Here is an 18177-nt window from a genome sequence, read left to right on the forward strand (position 1 = left end):
ATTAGAGATGGCCAGCAGTAGGGTAGGCTGGCATGTAATATCTAGTCCGGTCACTAACGGATGGATGGTTACATTGGCACCTTCAATTGCCTTACAAGGAGAGGATTTTTATAGGATCAATGGGTTACACCTCACGGGCACAGGTCTAGAGTCTTGCATTAGTAACATTCCTGTCTTCCTTGGTGTGCAATTATTTCTTGATGGGTGTCGGTGCTCGGCTCTTTGAACTGAGCTTTGGCGGTAAGCAGTGCTCCTGGGCAGCCTATTATAGTGTAATAGTGCCTGGGTAGCACTTGCCTTTTGATAGAGGCGAGTGGTCATTTACCTTAGGGAGGGACTGGGCCATCATCTTAGGGAGGGGCCAATACTATGCCAAATAAGGGTGAATGGTATTTCCTCAGACCAGTTTGTGCCGGGCGGGGATCCGCCTTTTATTTATTTAGTCACATATAATTGTCGGGCTGTGGCCTTTGGAGCACTGCTTTTTACTGCCACCATCTTTCTAATTACAAATTGATCAATAAATTCTGGCTGTGTCCTCTTTTGAATCCACATAGGTATTTGTGTGGTTATTTCTAGTTAGTAGTTAAGTGAGTGAATTAGCACAATGTAAGATTCAAACAATGGGTTGCTTATGTCTAAAGTATGGCTGCTAATTATACCTGTCAATTGGGAGGTTAAAGGCCAGATTCAGAGGTGGACGCTATAGCAGCCATGACTATGTTTTTTTTACGCAGCGTGACTGCGTCTTTATGCTAATCTGGCAGCAAAAGGATTTCGTCCTTAATGCCCACCAACTACTGTGCTAATCCACCACTGTGCCTACAAAGACCCACCACCAGTTACACCTTCGGAATTGTACCAGCCTCTCTTGGCGGTAACCATAGTGGCGCATGCGCAGTGCGGCTCGGACGCATGTGCAGATGGAATACATTGGCCACTGGCGTGCAGCATCAATGGTACATGCTCCTCAGAACCAGGCCCTAAGGGTGACGTGGTGCCATGCACACCGCCAATGCTCAATGCAGACATTTTTGTCATTAAGCAGCGGGGATGGGGTCAAGATGATACAATTCACAGTAAATCGCAGCACCTTTATAGGTTTATGGATCACACAGAAGTGAACAACAGAAAAGGTGCAATGCTATGTTTATTACACAGTATAAACAATAACAGAAGATACCTTTAAAGCACGTTTGAGGGGTAAACTTTACCGTGGTGTTCCCAACAGCAATAGAGATGTTAGGTCGGTAACTACTCTACTGCTGGCTGTGGGGAATATTATTAACTTAGGGCCTGATGGACGCTAATGCGGTCGCAGCTGCGATTTCGTACGCATCGAAAATATGGTTATGGTTGCAAAGCTTACCCGAGCACAGGATTGCGCCCACTGCTGCCTTCTCATATGTGCACGCAGAAGTGAACAACAGAAAAGGTGCAATGCTATGTTTATTACACAGTATAAACAATAACAGAAGATACCTTTAAAGCACGTTTGAGGGGTAAACTTTACCGTGGTGTTCCCAACAGCAATAGAGATGTTAGGTCGGTAACTACTCTACTGCTGGCTGTGGGGAATATTATTAACTTAGGGCCTGATGGACGCTAATGCGGTCGCAGCTGCGATTTCGTACGCATCGAAAATATGGTTATGGTTGCAAAGCTTACCCGAGCACAGGATTGCGCCCACTGCTGCCTTCTCATATGTGCACGACATCACTTATGTGCATAAATATCGGTAACATTGACGCACATCGTGCAGCAATTTTATGTACGCCAATGTAACAGCGTTCAATCAGACAGACACACCTGCGTTTTTTAGACCACGCCCCCCCTCACCACCCCCCAAATGCTGTCAGCCGGTCATTCACTTTGCATCAGATTTATCTGTCCATCCATACTCACAATGCAATCACTGCACGCACGCAGTGCAGCTTAAACGCATGTGCAATGGCCAGCAATCGCTCAATCTGCGTCCGTAATCGCCACTGCCTCCAGCTCTGAATCAGGCCCTTAATTCAATAAGACTCAGATGGTGAGAGGTCTGGAGAGGATAGGAATATTTAGTTAATGGAGATTCTGGTGGTCATCCAGACCCGTTCGCAAGCGCCAATGCGCTCGCAACCCGGTCGATGTTCCCAACAGAGCATGCGCACGACGGAGCCGGTGGGTAGGCCCATAACCTTGGCCAAGATTATGCTAAAAACCTCTATTGATTCAAAATTTTATTGAATTTATATATAATCAAGGAGTTGTGCACCTGAGATTTGTCTGTGTTTGACCTGGGAAATGTGTCAGTGAGTAATGAATACACCTGTGCACCTGCTGGGTGACCTGGGAAATGTGTCAGTGAGTAATGAATACATCTGTGCACCTGCTGGGTGACCTGGGAAATGTATCAGTGAGTAATGAATACACCTGTGCACCTGATGGGTGAACTGGGAAATGTGTCAGTGAGTAATGAATACACCTGTGCACCTGCTGGGTGACCTGGGAAATGTGTCAGTAAGTAATGAATACACCTGTGCACCTGCTGGGTGACCTGGGAAATGTATCAGTGAGTAATGAATACACCTGTGCACCTGATGGGTGAACTGGGAAATGTGTCAGTGAGTAATGAATACACCTGTGCACCTGATGGGTGACCTGGGAAATGTGTCAGTAAGTAATGAATACACCTGTGCACCTGCTGGGTGACCTGGGAAATGTATCAGTGAGTAATGAATACACCTGTGCACCTGATGGGTGAACTGGGAAATGTGTCAGTGAGTAATGAATACACCTGTGCACCTGCTGGGTGACCTGGGAAATGTATCAGTGAGTAATGAATACACCTGTGCACCTGATGGGTGACCTGGGAAATGTGTCAGTGAGTAATGAATACACCTGTGCACCTGATGGGTGACCTGGGAAATGTGTCAGTGAGTAATGAATACACCTGTGCGCCTGCTGGGTGACTTGGGAAATGTGTCAGTGAGTAATGAATACACCTGTGCACCTGATGGGTGACCTGGGAAATGTGTCAGTGAGTAATGAATACACCTGTGCACCTGATGGGTGACCTGGGAAATGTGTCAGTGAGTAATGAATACACCTGTGCTCCTGATGGGTGTCCTGGGAAATGTGTCAGTGAGTAATGAATACACCTGTGCACCTGCTGGGTGACCTGGGAAATGTGTCAGTGAGTAATGAATACACCTGTGCACTTGCTGGGTGACCTGGGAAATGTATCAGTGAGTAATGAATACACCTGTGCACCTGATGGGTGTCCTGGGAAATGTGTCAGTGAGTAATGAATACACCTGTGCACCTGCTGGGTGACCTGGGAAATGTGTCAGTGAGTAATGAATACACCTGTGCACTTGCTGGGTGACTTGGGAAATGTGTCAGTGAGTAATGAATACACCTGTGCACCTGCTAGGTGACCTTTTACATTTATATGTGAGTAATGAATACATCTGTGCACCTGCAGGGTGACCTGGAAAACGTGACCTGTGTGGGGTCCGGAGGACCGAGTTTGAGAGCCACTGTCCTAATGTTTAACTAATGGAGCTTAGAAAAGCTTGGTAAATGGGGCATAGAAACCTATGGTTACTATATTGTGACTAAACTGGCAATTGTAAAGACGGGTACCTTAGCAAATAATTCTGTTCCCGCTGCGGCACCCCTTAGTTAAATACCCATGATGTTCAAAATGTCCAACTTGTTTTGGATTTGATAAAGAGGCCCCTAAGGGGCCTCTTTAAAATAAAAAAAAAGAATATATGGTTTTTTTTAACAAGGTGCCAGGACAAGGAGCGTGGCTCTGTCCCCTGACACCCATGAAGCTACGCCCCCCGGTTCTGAACATAGAACAGGGATCACCATCGGTTGGTGAAACCATCGATGGTCATCCATAGCATAGCTGGTAAGCATCGATCGTCACTTGTTATTTTGCCATCGATGATGACCATACCGATGGCCATCCCTATCTCCATCTACTCCTGCTATTTGTCTGAGCAGGCGGGGAGATAGGTCTGGGCATGATCACTGGATTGTTCCATATGGTAACTGTTCTAATCTTAATAACATAAACATGTATTGGTTACAGCAATATTGCATATGGACAGTGGCGTCCCTCCCCACGGTGACACCCGGTGCGGGGAGGGATGCCTTGAGCGCGGCGGAGCCCGCACTCCGCCGAAAAGGGGGCGTGGCCTCGACTTAGGCGGGGGCGTGGCTTCGCGTCCCGAGACAGACAGTACTTAGTTATCAATGGGGGTGCCGGAGGTGCGGGCAGTGCAGGCTCCCTCTCTGTGACAGGGGCCGAGTGCTGCACATGATGTTACAGTGCAGCACTCGCCTCCTGTCACTGAGGTGAAGCCTGCACCTTGGTGTCACCCCTCGGCGGGTGACACCAGGGTGCGGCCCGCACCCCCCGCAACCCCCTTCTGACGCCACTGCATATGGAGATGCTATTTTATATATTTCTGAATACACACATAAGGGTAAATGCAAGTTGGGGTCATCTATGAGTTTTCACTGTGAGTGCTAAAGTAAATGTGGCTGCCAGTCAACCTCTGTCTTTCTGTGCGCTCATTCGCCAAACCCAACAACAGATCTCTATGTAATCTGTCTCACGCAGTCTAAAGCCGGGTACACACTGGACGACTTGCAAATGATGCAAAATCGTCAACAATTTCCCAAATGATCTAGTGCATACACACTGTGCAATCTAACAAGCGACCAAATGATATATCTTCCATTGTTTGGTGGTTAAATCGTTAACTATTTAATGTAGCCATATCGCCTGGTCGTTCGGTAGTGCGTATAGACTGCACGATAAAAGGGGAATCGTTAATAAGACTGATAGATCTTCCTGCATGTACAATAGATCTGAAGATGCCACGAATGACACCGAGGGAGCGCGCATAGTGTGTACACACTTGACGATTTCAACGATTTGTCGTTCCGATGAGTTGGAATCGGTCAAAATATTGTCTAGTATGCAGGGGCTTTAAGAGCCAAATGGCCAGATCTAGGGCCCCATTTACTAACGAAAAATAACCCCTTTAGCGCTCGCTAAAGGAGTTTATACCATCTTTCTGTATTTAGTATACAGCGGTAATCTTAGATTACCGCTGTTATTACAACATTGCTCTCGACATCTATCAGATGGCGAGAGCGATGCGGGCCCCATTGCCGGCAGCGGAGACCCCATGGTGCCTTTCCGGCTTCAGCGAGGCCTTCCAGGTACTGCAGGGTCCCCGTGTCATGCACATGCGCAGACGGACCATTGCGCATTTTATGTTGCCTACTGTAGCTTTCCTTCTCCAACCAGCTGACATTCTGTGTGTGTGTTCATAGGTCACCATTCTCACTAATTTCATGGACTTCCAGCATACCTATAAGCCTGAGAACCTAGATGAAGATGGGCAGCTACTTATATGCCCAGGGGAAAATGCCGTTCTGAATTTTACCTTCACTTTTAAGACACTTGGTAAGTATATGTGATTACTATGTTTATTACTGTGTGCCTATCAGCTACGTAGTGCTTGAAACCATTCTAACCAAGTCGACACTCCTGTTAATCAACTTTCACCTAAATGTCCTTCAAAGGCTTTGTCAATCTCACGGTCTTGGCTGGAGTAGTTAAAACTTCCGATAAGTGTGGTGGACTGAGTGACACCTCTCAAAAGCTCCTCAATTACACCATCACGCGAAGACTTCTTGTAGAGGTGAGAATCCGTCTCATTGTATCATGAAGCATTACTAGCGAAACATTACAGAGGACCTGTCTACAGTAGTTGTTCTTTGAAGGTATAGAAGCTCTCTAAATTTGCCCAGCAGGGGAATAATTAAGGAGCACACTGCGGCCCAAATGTACGTAGCAGCCTGCTAGCTGCAGGCACTAGTGTGATTTCGACAATTAAGATTTAAAGAGGCAATAATTTGAAATCCAAAACCAGCGTGTTATTTTTTCTTTTATATAATTGCCACTTTAAATCGAGTGACTAAGGGCCTGATTCAGAGGCGCTCGGTATTTGCGAGTGCTCGCTCTGAATCAGGGTGTTTTTTTTTTCCCGCCTCCAGGCAGCTTTTGCGTGCATTCTGGTGATGGTCACGATTATCGCGACCATCAGGCTTGTGTCGAGACCCTTGTGGTAGGGTCTCGCCTACAGCAAGCCTGAGTGGACTTCCTGCTCTAATAGAGCAGGAAGCCCACTACTGACATCACTGGTGATGTCAGTAGGGTCACCCACAAACGCCTCTGTTTGTGCATCCACCCCCCCAACCTGCCTACAAATTGGGGCGAGCTGTCGATCAGCCGCCCCGTTTTGTAGCGAGTCCCGGAGCGAGTGAAATCCTCACTCGCTGTGGGGCTCGTGGCACGCACAATGGCCCACCACCGACATCCAAGGTACAGGTTGAGGCTCCCATATCCAAATATTGCGAAATACGGAATATTTTTAGCATGACTGAGATAGTGAAAACTTTGATTTTTGATGGTTCACTGTACACAAACTTTGTTTAAGGCACAAAATTATTAACAATAAAGCATAAAATGACTTATAGGCTGTGTGTATAAGGTGTATATTACACACAAATGAATTTCATGTATGTACGCAACTTTGTTTGAGCCACAAAATTATTGAAAATACTGTATAAAATTACCTGCAGGCTGTGTGTATAAGGTGTACATAACACATAAATGCATTCTGTGTTTAGATTTGGGCCGTATTCCTAAAACATTTCAATATGGTATGTAATTATTCCAAAATACGGAATATTCCGATATCCAAAATACCCCTGGTCCCAAGCATTTTGGATGTGGGAGAGTCAACCTGTACTGTAAATTAAACAATTTGAAAATACTTACACAATATGGCAGTTATGTTTGCATTGTAATATCCAGTTTAAGTAAAACCTTTGTTTAGGAATTAAAATATATAAAAAAAAATCACTATATATAAAATGTATTGCTTGAATGTAAATACCTTATCTCTGTGATTTCTCTGCAAGCCTGAGGGAAGGAAGAGAGAAGTCACTTTCACCTACCTGGCCTCTGTAACAGGAGGTAAGAATACAACTAAGGACAATTCTGATAATTCTAGTAACTGATGGCGTAACCAATAGCACTCTCTGATTTCTCTAGTACACTTTAGGAAATGAAAGCAAATATCTGATTGGCATACAGTATGTGGTATACCGGCACCTTTTTCAGTTGCAGTAGCTGTGCTGCTGTTTTCATTCCTGTGCCCCCCTGTATACCGTATCTCCTAATCTCACACAGATGTGCAACACTTAACATTTTCACTGCCAATTCAGCAGATATATATCTTCTATTTGTATTGATAAATGAGTTTTTAAACATTATAGGGATATAAGAAAGGAAAAATATGAGTGTGCTGCAATGAAATCATCAATACTGTTAAAATAAAATTATTATGTATCGGCCTATTGCTGACAGACTCAGACAATTACAGTATAATATTTGTCTAATGGTGCGTATACACGGTACGACTTTTATGAGCGATTTGAACAATATCGCTCATATCGTTATCGTTCACTTTTTTGCAGTCACCAACCTGACGACGACCAACGATGCGCGTTCCCGCATGAACGATAACGATCTCTATGGTCTTTCATGCATGCAGGCCAACTTGGACAATTTTGTAAAGATTTGCCTGTAAAAAGATAGCTTCACTGACTTATACATCATAGATATCTATCAGTGTGTACTAGGGGTGAGCGGGTTCGGATTTCTGAAATCCGAACCCCCCCGAGCCCCCCCGATCCGAGTCCGATCCGAGTCAGGCTCGACTTTTCCCGCCTGACTCGGATCTGAAATCGAGGCAAAACGTCATCATCCCGCCTTCCGAGTCTCGCGGGTTTTGGATCCTATATAAGGTACCCGCGTCGGCGCCATTTTCTCACTCGGCTGTGGACAGTGAAGAGGGAGGGTGGGAGTTAGGGCTGTGTAGTGTAGTGTAGTGTAGTGTAGTGCTGCTGTTGTCCACTACTTCAAAGTCCATAGGGGCTGGCTGTGTTGTGCTGTGCTGCTGTTGTTAATAGGGGCTGTGTCCACTACTTCAAAGTCCATAGGGGCTGGCTGGACTGTGTTGTGCAGTCAGTTCTCCATAGGGGCTGTGTCCACTCCAAAGTCCTGTGCAGTGTCCCAGTCCTAAAGGAGAGCTGTAGTGTTGTCCAGGGGGTGCTCTGTCCATCAGGGGCGCTCCCCCCAAGTGCTAAAAAAATAATATATTTTCTGTGTTTGTGAATTGTGTGCGCAGTAGCCGCACGTGCATCAACAAAGTAGTGCCAAGCGTGCGCCTGTGTCATAAGTAAAGGGCCGGCTGGCTTGACCGTTAAAGGGTGCTGTAACCCCCGAAAGTACACTCCAGTCCAAACCAAAAAAAAATTATTTTCTGTGTTTGTGAATTGTGTGCGCAGTAGCCGCACGTGCATCAACAAAGTAGTGCCAAGCGTGCGCCTGTGTCATAAGTAAAGGGCCGGCTGGCTTGACCGTTAAGGGTGCTGTAACCCCCGAAAGTACACTCCAGTCCAAACCAAAAAAAAAATTATTTTCTGTGTTTGTGAATTGTGTGCGCAGTAGCCGCACGTGCATCAACAAAGTAGTGCCAAGCGTGCGCCTGTGTCATAAGTAAAGGGCCGGCTGGCTTGACCGTTAAGGGTGCTGTAACCCCCGAAAGTACACTCCAGTCCAAACCAAAAAAAAAATTATTTTCTGTGTTTGTGAATTGTGTGCGCAGTAGCCGCACGTGCATCAACAAAGTAGTGCCAAGCGTGCGCCTGTGTCATAAGTAAAGGGCCGGCTGGCTTGACCGTTAAGGGTGCTGTAACCCCCGAAAGTACACTCCAGTCCAAACCAAAAAAAAAATTATTTTCTGTGTTTGTGAATTGTGTGCGCAGTAGCCGCACGTGCATCAACAAAGTAGTGCCAAGCGTGCACCTGTGTCATAAGTAAAGGGCCGGCTGGCTTGACCGTTAAGGGTGCTGTAACCCCCGAAAGTACACTCCAGTCCAAACCAAAAAAAAAATTATTTTCTGTGTTTGTGAATTGTGTGCGCAGTAGCCGCACGTGCATCAACAAAGTAGAGCCAAGCGTGCGCCTGTGTCATAAGTAAAGGGCCGGATGGCTTGACCGTTAAAGGGTGCTGTAACCCCCGAAAGTACACTCCAGTCCAAACCAAAAAAAAATTATTTTCTGTGTTTGTGAATTGTGTGCGCAGTAGCCGCACGTGCATCAACAAAGTAGTGCCAAGCGTGCGCCTGTATCATAAGTAAAGGGCCGGCTGGCTTGACCGTTAAGGGTGCTGTAACCCCCGAAAGTACACTCCAGTCCAAACCAAAAAAAAAATATTTTCTGTGTTTGTGAATTGTGTGCGCAGTAGCCGCACGTGCATCAACAAAGTAGTGCCAAGCGTGCGCCTGTGTCATAAGTAAAGGGCCGGCTGGCTTGACCGTTAAAGGGTGCTGTAACCCACAAAGTACACTCCAGTCCAAACCAAAAAAAAAATTATTTTCTGTGTTTGTGAATTGTGTGCGCAGTAGCCGCACGTGCATCAACAAAGTAGTGCCAAGCGTGCGCCTGTGTCATAAGTAAAGGGCCGGCTGGCTTGACCGTTAAAGGGTGCTGTAACCCCCAAAGTACACTCCAGTCCAAACCAAAAAAAATATTATTTTCTGTGTTTGTGAATTGTGTGCGCAGTAGCCGCACGTGCATCAACAAAGTAGTGCCAAGCGTGCGCCTGTGTCATAAGTAAAGGGCCGGCTGGCTTGACCGTTAAGGGTGCTGTAACCCCCGAAAGTACACTCCAGTCCAAACCAAAAAAAAATTATTTTCTGTGTTTGTGAATTGTGTGCGCAGTAGCCGCACGTGCATCAACAAAGTAGTGCCAAGAGTGCGCCTGTGTCATAAGTAAAGGGCCGGCTGGCTTGACCGTTAAAGGGTGCTGTAACCCACAAAGTACACTCCAGTCCAAACCAAAAAAAAAATTATTTTCTGTGTTTAGCCGCACGTATATATCAAATCGATATAACAGAAATGGAGGACCAAACTTTCTCCGATAAAAATAAAATAGAGAAAGATCAAGAACCACTTCCTCCTAGTGCTGAAGCTGCTGCCACTAGTCATGACATAGACGATAACATGCCATCAACGTCGTCTGCCAAGGCCGATGCCCAATGTCATAGTAGAGGGCACATACAATCCCAAATGGCAAAGTTCAGGAAAATGACCTTGAAAAAGACATTTAAATCAGCTGAAGAGAAACGTAAACTTGCCAATATGCCATTTACGACACGGAGTGGCAAGGAACGGCTAAGGTCGATCCCTAGTATGTTCATGACTAGTGGTTCAGCTTCACATGACGATGGAAGCCCTCCTCCCACTAAAAAAATCAAAAGAGTTAAGCTGGCAAAAGCACAGCGAAGAACTGTGCTTTCTAAGAAGATATCACAAATCCCCAAGGAGAGTCCAAGTGTGGTGGTGGTTGCGATGCCTGACCTTCCCAGCACTGGACGGGAAGAGGTGGCTCTTTCCACCATTTGCACGCCCCCTGCAAGTGCTGAAAGGAGCACCCACAGTCCACTTGCTGATATGCAAATTGAAGATGTCACTGTTGAAGTACAACAGGATGAGGATACTGGTGTAGCTGGCGCTGAGGAGGAAGTTGGCGAGGAGGATTCTGATGGTGATGTGGTTTGTTTAAATCAGGCTCCGGGGGAGACAGTTGTTGTCCGTGGGATGAAAAAGCCCATCACGGTCATGCCTGGGCAGAAGACCAAACATTCCACCTCTTTGGTCTGGCAATATTTCTATCCAAATCCGGACAACAACTGTCTTGCCATATGTACCATATGTAAAGGTGAAATAAGTAGGGGTAGGGACGTCAACCACCTAGGAACATCCTCCCTAATACGGCACCTGCAGCGCGTTCATAAAAAGTTACTGTCAAGTTCAGAAACTTTGGCTAAGACCGTAAGCAGTCCAGGGACACCTAAATCCCGTTGTCCTGTTGTATCCAAGCGCCTGCAAACCACACCGTCAACTCCCTCCTCGTCAATTTCCTCCTTAGTCAGGATCGGAAGTAGTCCTGCAGGCCATGTCACTGGCATGACTGACTCTCCTATCCGGGATTCCTCTGGAGGATCCTGCATTGCTACGCCTACTGCTGCCGCTGCTGCTGTTGCTGCTGCTGGGAGTCGTTCATCATCCCAGAGAGGAAGTAGGAACACCACTACTTTTACTAAACAATTGACCCTCCAACAGTCCTTAGCGAGGAGGATGAAGTACGACAGCAGTCATCCTGAAGCAAAACGTATAACTGAGGCCTTGACTGCTATGTTGGTGTTAGACGTGCGTCCGGTATCCGCCATTAGTGCAGTGGGATTTAGACAATTGATGGAGGTAGTGTGTCCCCGGTTCCAAATCCCGTCTAGATTCCACTTCACTAGGCAGGCGATACCGAGACTGTACAGAAACATCAGAAAAAGTGTCCTGAAAAATGCCGTTGTATACAATGTCCACTTAACCACGGACATGTGGACAAGTGGAACAGGGCAGACTAAGGACTATATGACTGTGACAGCCCACTGGGTAGATTTATCACCTTACGCAGCAACAGTAGCAGCGTCACCAGTAGCAGCATCTCAGAAACGCCAGCTCGTTACAAGGCAGGCTACGCTGTGTATCACCGGTTTCAGTAAGAGGCACACCGCCGACAACCTCTTAGAGAAACTGAGGGAAATCATCGCCCAGTGGCTTACCCCACTTAGACTCTCCTGGGGATTTGTGATATCTGACAACGCCACCAATATTGTGTGGGCATTACATCTGGGCAAATTCCAGCACGTCCCATGTTTTGCTCACACAATAAACTTGGTGGTGCAGAATTTTCTGAAAAGCGACAGGGGCGTGCAGGAGACGCTTTGGGTGGCCCGAAAAATTTCTGGACACTTTCGCCATTCAGCGACTGCGTGCCAAAGACTGGAGCGCCAGCAAACACTCTTGAACCTGCCCCGCCATCACCTGAAGCAAGAGGTTGTGACGCGGTGGAACTCAACCCTCTATATGCTTCAGAGGATGGAGGAGCAGCAAAAGGCCATACAAGCCTATACATCCACCTATGACATAGGCAAAGGAGGGGGTATGCACCTGACTCAAGCGCAGTGGAGAATGATTTCCGTGTTGTGCAAGGTTCTCCAGCCCTTCGAACTTGCCACACGTGAAGTCAGTTCAGACACAGCCAGCTTGAGTCAGGTCATTCCCCTCATCAGGCTTTTGCAGAAGCAGCTGGAGAAAGTGAAGGAGGAGCTAAGATGGAGCGATTCTGCTCGTCATGTGGGACTTGTGGATGAAGCCCTTCATTCGCTTTGCCAGGATTCCAGGGTGGTCAATCTGTTGAAATCAGACCACTACATTTTGGCCACCGTGCTTGATCCTAGGTTTAAAGCCTATGTGGTGTCTCTCTTTCCGGCCGACACAAGCCTGCAGAGGTGCAAAGACCTGCTGGTGAACACACTGTCAGCTGAAGCGGAACGTGACACGTCAACGGCTCCTTCTTCATTTTCTCCCGCAACTGGGGCTGCCAGGAAAAAACTTAGGTATCCTAAGCAACCCGCTGGCGGTGATGCAGGGCAGGCAGGACCAAGTTTGGACATCTGGTCCGGACTGAAGGACCTGGCAACAATTTTTGACATGTCTACTGTCACTGCATATGATACTGTCACCATTGACAGAATGGTGGAGGATTACATCGGTGACAGCATCCAAGTAGGCATGTCAGACAGTCCATACCTGTACTGGCAGGAAAAAGAGGCAATTTGGAGGCCCCTGTACAAGCTGGCTCTATTTTACCTGAGTTGCCCCCCCTCCAGTGTGTACTCCGAAAGAGTGTTTAGTGCAGCCGGGAACCTTGTCAGCGAAAGGCGTAGGAGGTTGCTTCCACAGAATGTGGAGAAGATGATGTTCATCAAAATGAATTATCAGCTCTTCCAGGGAGACCAGCCTCCAGAAGGTACAGAGGGACCTGTGGTGGTGGATTCAAGTGGGGACGAGTTAATACTTTGTGAGGATGAGGATGTACACACTGAAGAGGGTGAGGAATCGGTGGATGAGGAGGATGAGGATGACATCTTGCCTCCGTAGAGCCAGTTTGTGCAGGGACACATTAATTGCCAGCTTGTTTTGTGGGGGCCCAAACGAACCAATCATTTCAGCCACAGTTGTGTGGCAGACCCTGGCGCTGAAATGATTGATTTGTTAAAGTGTGCATGTCCTGTTTATACAACATAAGGGTGGGTGGGAGGGCCCAAGGACAATTCCATCTTGCACTTCTTTTTTTTCTTTGCATTATGTACAGTTTGGGGCCTAGTTTTTCTAACTGCCATCCTGTCTGCCACTGCAGTGTCACTCCTAGATGGGTCACGTGTTTGTGCCGCCCACTCGTGTCGCTTAGCATAGTCATCCAGCTACCTCGGTGCAACCTTTTGGACATGAAAACACTATTGTGAGGTGTGAGGTGTTCAGAATAGACTGGAAATGAGTGGAAATTAAGGTTATTGAGGTTAATAATAGCATAGGAGCAGAGAAACCAACAAATTCTGTGATTTTAGCTGTTTTTATGCTTTTTAAAAAAAAAATACAGATCCAAAACACAAAACCCAGAACCCAAAACACGGAAGGGTGGTTTTGGCAAAACCAATCCAGATCCAAAACACGAAGAAAGATCCAGATCCAAAACCAAAACACAAAACACGAAAAGTGGCCGGTGCACACCCCTAGTGTGTACACCTATTGTCTATCATAGATATCTATCAGTGTGTACACCTAATGTCTATCTTAGATATCTATCAGTGTGTGCACCCTATGTCTATCATAGATATCTATCAGTGTGTACACCTATTGTCTATCATAGATATATATCAGTGTGTGTACACCCAATGTCTATCATAGATATCTATAAGTGTGTACACCTAATGTCTATCATACATATCTATCAGTGTGTACACCTAATGTCTATCATAGATATCTATAAGTGTGTACACATAATGTCTATCATACATATCTATCAGTGTGTACACCTATTGTCTATCTTAGATATCTATCAGTGTGTACACCTATTGTCTATCATAGATATCTATCAGTGTGTACACCTATTGTCTATCATAGATATCTATCAGTGTGTACACCTAATGTCTATCTTAGATATCTATCAGTGTGTACACCCAATGTCTATCATACATATCTATCAGTGTGTACACCTATTGTCTATCATAGATATCTATCAGTGTGTACACCTAATGTCTATCATAGATATCTATCAGTGTGTACACCCAATGTCTATCATAGATATCTATCAGTGTGTACACCCAATGTCTGTCATAGATATCTATCAGTGTGCACACCTAATGTCTATCATACATATCTATCAGTGTGCACACCCAATGTCTATCATAGATATCTATCAGTGTGTACACCTATTGTCTATCATACATATCTATCAGTGTGCACACCTAATGTCTATCATAGATATCTATCAGTGTGTACACCTAATGTCTATCATAGATATCTATAAGTGTGTACACCTAATGTCTATCATAGATATCTATCAGTGTGCACACCCAATGTCTATCATAGAAATCTATCAGTGTGTACACCTATTGTCTATCATAGATATCCATCAGTGTATACACCTATTGTCTATCATACATATCTATCAGTGTGTACACCTGTTGTCTATCATAGATATCTATCAGTGTGTACACCCAATGTCTATCATAGATCTCTATCAGTGTGTACACCCAAAGTCTATCATAGATCTCTAACAGTGTGTACAACCAAAATCGTTTGACCTGCACTACAGAAAATTGGAGGGAGATCTATCAACGATATCATTCGTTGTTCAAGTTGTTCCGTGTGTACGCACCATAAGGCAGAGATGGGACAGAAAATGAAAGTGGAGCGGTACGGAGGTAGGACAGAGGACAGGGGTCAAGGATGGAGGAGTGAAAGTGGGCGGAGCAGGGAAGGCCCATCGTAGGACGGGTTCACATCTGGTGGTATATAATAATGTTGTATATAGTATATGCTTTGTAGAAATTAGGGGTGAGCGGGTTCGGATTTCTGAAATCCGAACCCCCCCCCAGCACCCCCTATCTGAGGCCAATCCGAGCCAGGCTCGACTTTTCCCGCCTGACTCGGATCTGAAATCGAGGCAAAACGTCATCATCCCGCCTTCCGAGTCTCGCGTGTTTTGGATTCTATATAAGGTACCCGCGTCGGCGCCATTTTCTGACTCGGCTGTTGACAGTGAAGAGGGAGGGTGGGAGTTAGGGCTGGCTGGGCTGTGTAGTGTAGTGTAGTGCAGTGTAGTGTTGTGCTGTGCTGCTGTTTTCCATAGGGGCTGTGTCCACTCATCCAAAGTCCATAGGGGCTGGCTGTGTTGTGCTGTGCTGCTGTTGTCCATAGGGGCTGTGTCCACTCCTCCAAAGTCCTTAGGGGCTGGCTGGACTGTGTTGTGCAGTCAGTTGTCCATAGGGGCTGTGTCCACTCCAAAGTCCTGTGCAGTGTCCCAGTCCTAAAGGGGTGCTGTAGTGTTGTCCAGGGGGTGCTCTGTCCATCAGGGGTGCTCTCCCCAAGTGCAAAAAAAATTAATATTTTTTCTGTGTTTGTGAATTGTGTGCGCAGTAGCCACACGTGCATCAACAAAGTAGCGCCAAGCGTGTGCCTGTGTCATAGGTAAAGGGCCGGATGGCTTGACCGTTAAAAGCTGCTGTAACCCCCAAAGTGCACTCCAAAAAAAATAAAAAAATATATTTTTTTGTGTTTGTGAATTGTGTGTGCAATAGCTGCATGTGCATCAACAAAGTAGCGCCAAGCGTGCGCCTATGTCATAGGTAAAGGGTCAGCTGGCTTGACCGTTAAAAGGTGCTGTAACCCCCAAGGTGCACTCCAAACCAAATAAAAAAATATTTTCTGTGTTTGAGAATTGTGTGCACTGTGGCTGCATGTGCATCAACAAAGGAGCAGCGCCAAGCGTGCGACTGTGTCCCATAAGTAAAGGGCCGGCTGGCTTGTCCACTAAAGGGTGGTGTAACCCTCAAAGTGCGCTCCACAAAAAATTTTAAATTCTCCTTTTATTTCTGTCTTTGTGAATTGTGTGGGCTGTAGCTGCACCTGCATCCTCAAAGCAGCAGCGACAAGCGTGCGTCTGTCTGTTAAAGGGTGGTGTAACCCCCAAAGTGCACTCCAACAAAAATAAAATATTTTCTTCTGTGTTTGTTAATTGTCTGCACTGTACGTGCATCCTCAAAGCAGCAGCGCCAAGCGTGCGTCTGTCTGTTAAAGGGTAGTGTAACCACCAAAGTGCACTCCAACAAAAATAAAACATTTTCTTCTGTGTTTGTGAATTGTGTGGGCTGTAGCTGCACCTGCATCCTCAAAGCAGCAGCGACAAGCGTGCGTCTGTCTGTTAAAGGGTGGTGTAACCCCCAAAGTGCACTCCAACAAAAATAAAATATTTTCTTCTGTATTTGTGAATTGTCTGCACTGTACGTGCATCCTCAAAGCAGCAGCACCAAGCGTGCGTCTGTCTGTTAAAGGGTAGTGTAACCACCAAAGTGCACTCCAACAAAAATAAAACATTTTCTTCTGTGTTTGTGAATTGTCTGCAGTGTACGTGCATCCTCAAAGCAGCAGCACCAAGCGTGCATCTCTCTGTTAAAGGGTGGTGTAACCCTCAAAGTGTGCTCCACAAAGAATAAAAAATTCTTCTTTTTTTGTCGTTATGAATTGTGTGCACTGTGGCTGCACGTGCATCAACAAAGGAGCAGTGCCAAGTATGCGCCTGTGTCCCATAAGTAAAGAGCCGGCTGGCTCATTTCTTAAAGGGTGGTGTAACCCACAAAGTGCACTAGTCTCCAACAAAAATAAAATGTTATTTTCTGTGTTTGTGTGCGCCTTAGCCGCACGTATATATCAATATAACATAAATGGAGGACCAAACTTTCTCCTATAAAAATGAAATAGGGAAAGATCAAGAACCACTTCCTCCTAGTGCTGTTGCTGCTGCCACTAGTCATGACATAGACGATAACATGCCATCAAGGTCGTCTGCCATGGCCGATGCCCAATGTCATAGTAGAGGGCATATACAATCCCAAATGACAAAGTTCAGGAAAATGACCTTAAAAAAAACATTTAAATCATCTGAAGAGAAACGTAAACTTGCCAATATGCCATTTACGACACAGAGTGGCAGGAACGGCTAAGGTCTTTCCCTATGTTCATGACTAGTAGTCCAGCTTCACATGACGATGGAAGCCCTCCTCCCGCTAAAAAAATCAAACGAGTTAAGCTGGCAAAAGCACAGCGAAGAACTGTGCGTTCTACGAAGATATCACAAATCCCCAAGGAGAGTCCAAATGAAATGGCGGTTGCGATGCCTGACCTTCCCAGCACTGGACGGGAAGAGGTGGCTCTTTCCACCATTTGCACGCCCCCTGCAAGTGCTGAAAGGAGCACCCACAGTCCACTTGCTGATATGCAAATTGAAGATGTCACTGTTGAAGTACAACAGGATGAGGATACTGGTGTAGCTGGTGCTGAGGAGGAAGTTGGTGAGGAGGATTCTAATTGTGATGTGGTTTGTTTAAATCAGGCTCCAGGGGAGACAGTTGTTGTCCGTGGGATGAAAAGGCCCATCACAGTCATTCCTGGGCAGAAGACCAAACATTCCTCCTCTTTGGTCTGGCAATATTTCTATCTAAATCCGGACAACAACTGTCTTGCCATATGTACCATATGTAAAGGTGAAATAAGTAGGCGTAGGGACGTTAATCACCTAGGAACATCCTCCCTTATACGGCACCTGCAGCGCGTTCATAAAAAGTTACTGTCAAGTTCAGAAACTTTGGCTAAGACCGTAAGCAGTCCAGTGACACCTAAATCCCGTTGTCCTGTTGTATCCAAGCGCCTGCAAACCACACCGTCAACTCCCTCCTCGTCAATTTCCTCCTTAGTCAGGATCTTGCCTCCGTAGAGCCAGTTTGTGCAGGGACAGATTAATTGCCAGCTTGTTTTGTGGGGGCCCAAACGAACCAATAATTTCAGCCACAGTTGTGTGGCAGTCCCTGGCGCTGAAATGATTGGTTTGTTAAAGTATGCATGTC

General features: G+C 46.1%; 1 protein-coding gene across 1 annotated transcript in view; it reads left to right on the top strand.

The window, feature by feature from the left end:
- Nucleotides 1-18177, top strand: part of LOC148501812 (ovostatin-like) — a 259021-nt gene that overhangs the window by 199773 nt on the left and 41071 nt on the right. The window contains exons 23-26 of the mRNA XM_088449994.1: nt 5155-5232; nt 5347-5479; nt 5599-5717; nt 7003-7057. Coding sequence (XP_088306120.1) covers nt 5155-5232; nt 5347-5479; nt 5599-5717; nt 7003-7057 — 385 coding nt within the window. The remainder of the gene's footprint in view (nt 1-5154; nt 5233-5346; nt 5480-5598; nt 5718-7002; nt 7058-18177) is intronic.

This window comes from Taudactylus pleione, unplaced genomic scaffold (assembly GCF_031769625.1).
Source record: "Taudactylus pleione unplaced genomic scaffold, aTauple2 ptg000502l, whole genome shotgun sequence".
In the NCBI taxonomy this organism is placed as follows: domain Eukaryota; kingdom Metazoa; phylum Chordata; class Amphibia; order Anura; family Myobatrachidae; genus Taudactylus; species Taudactylus pleione.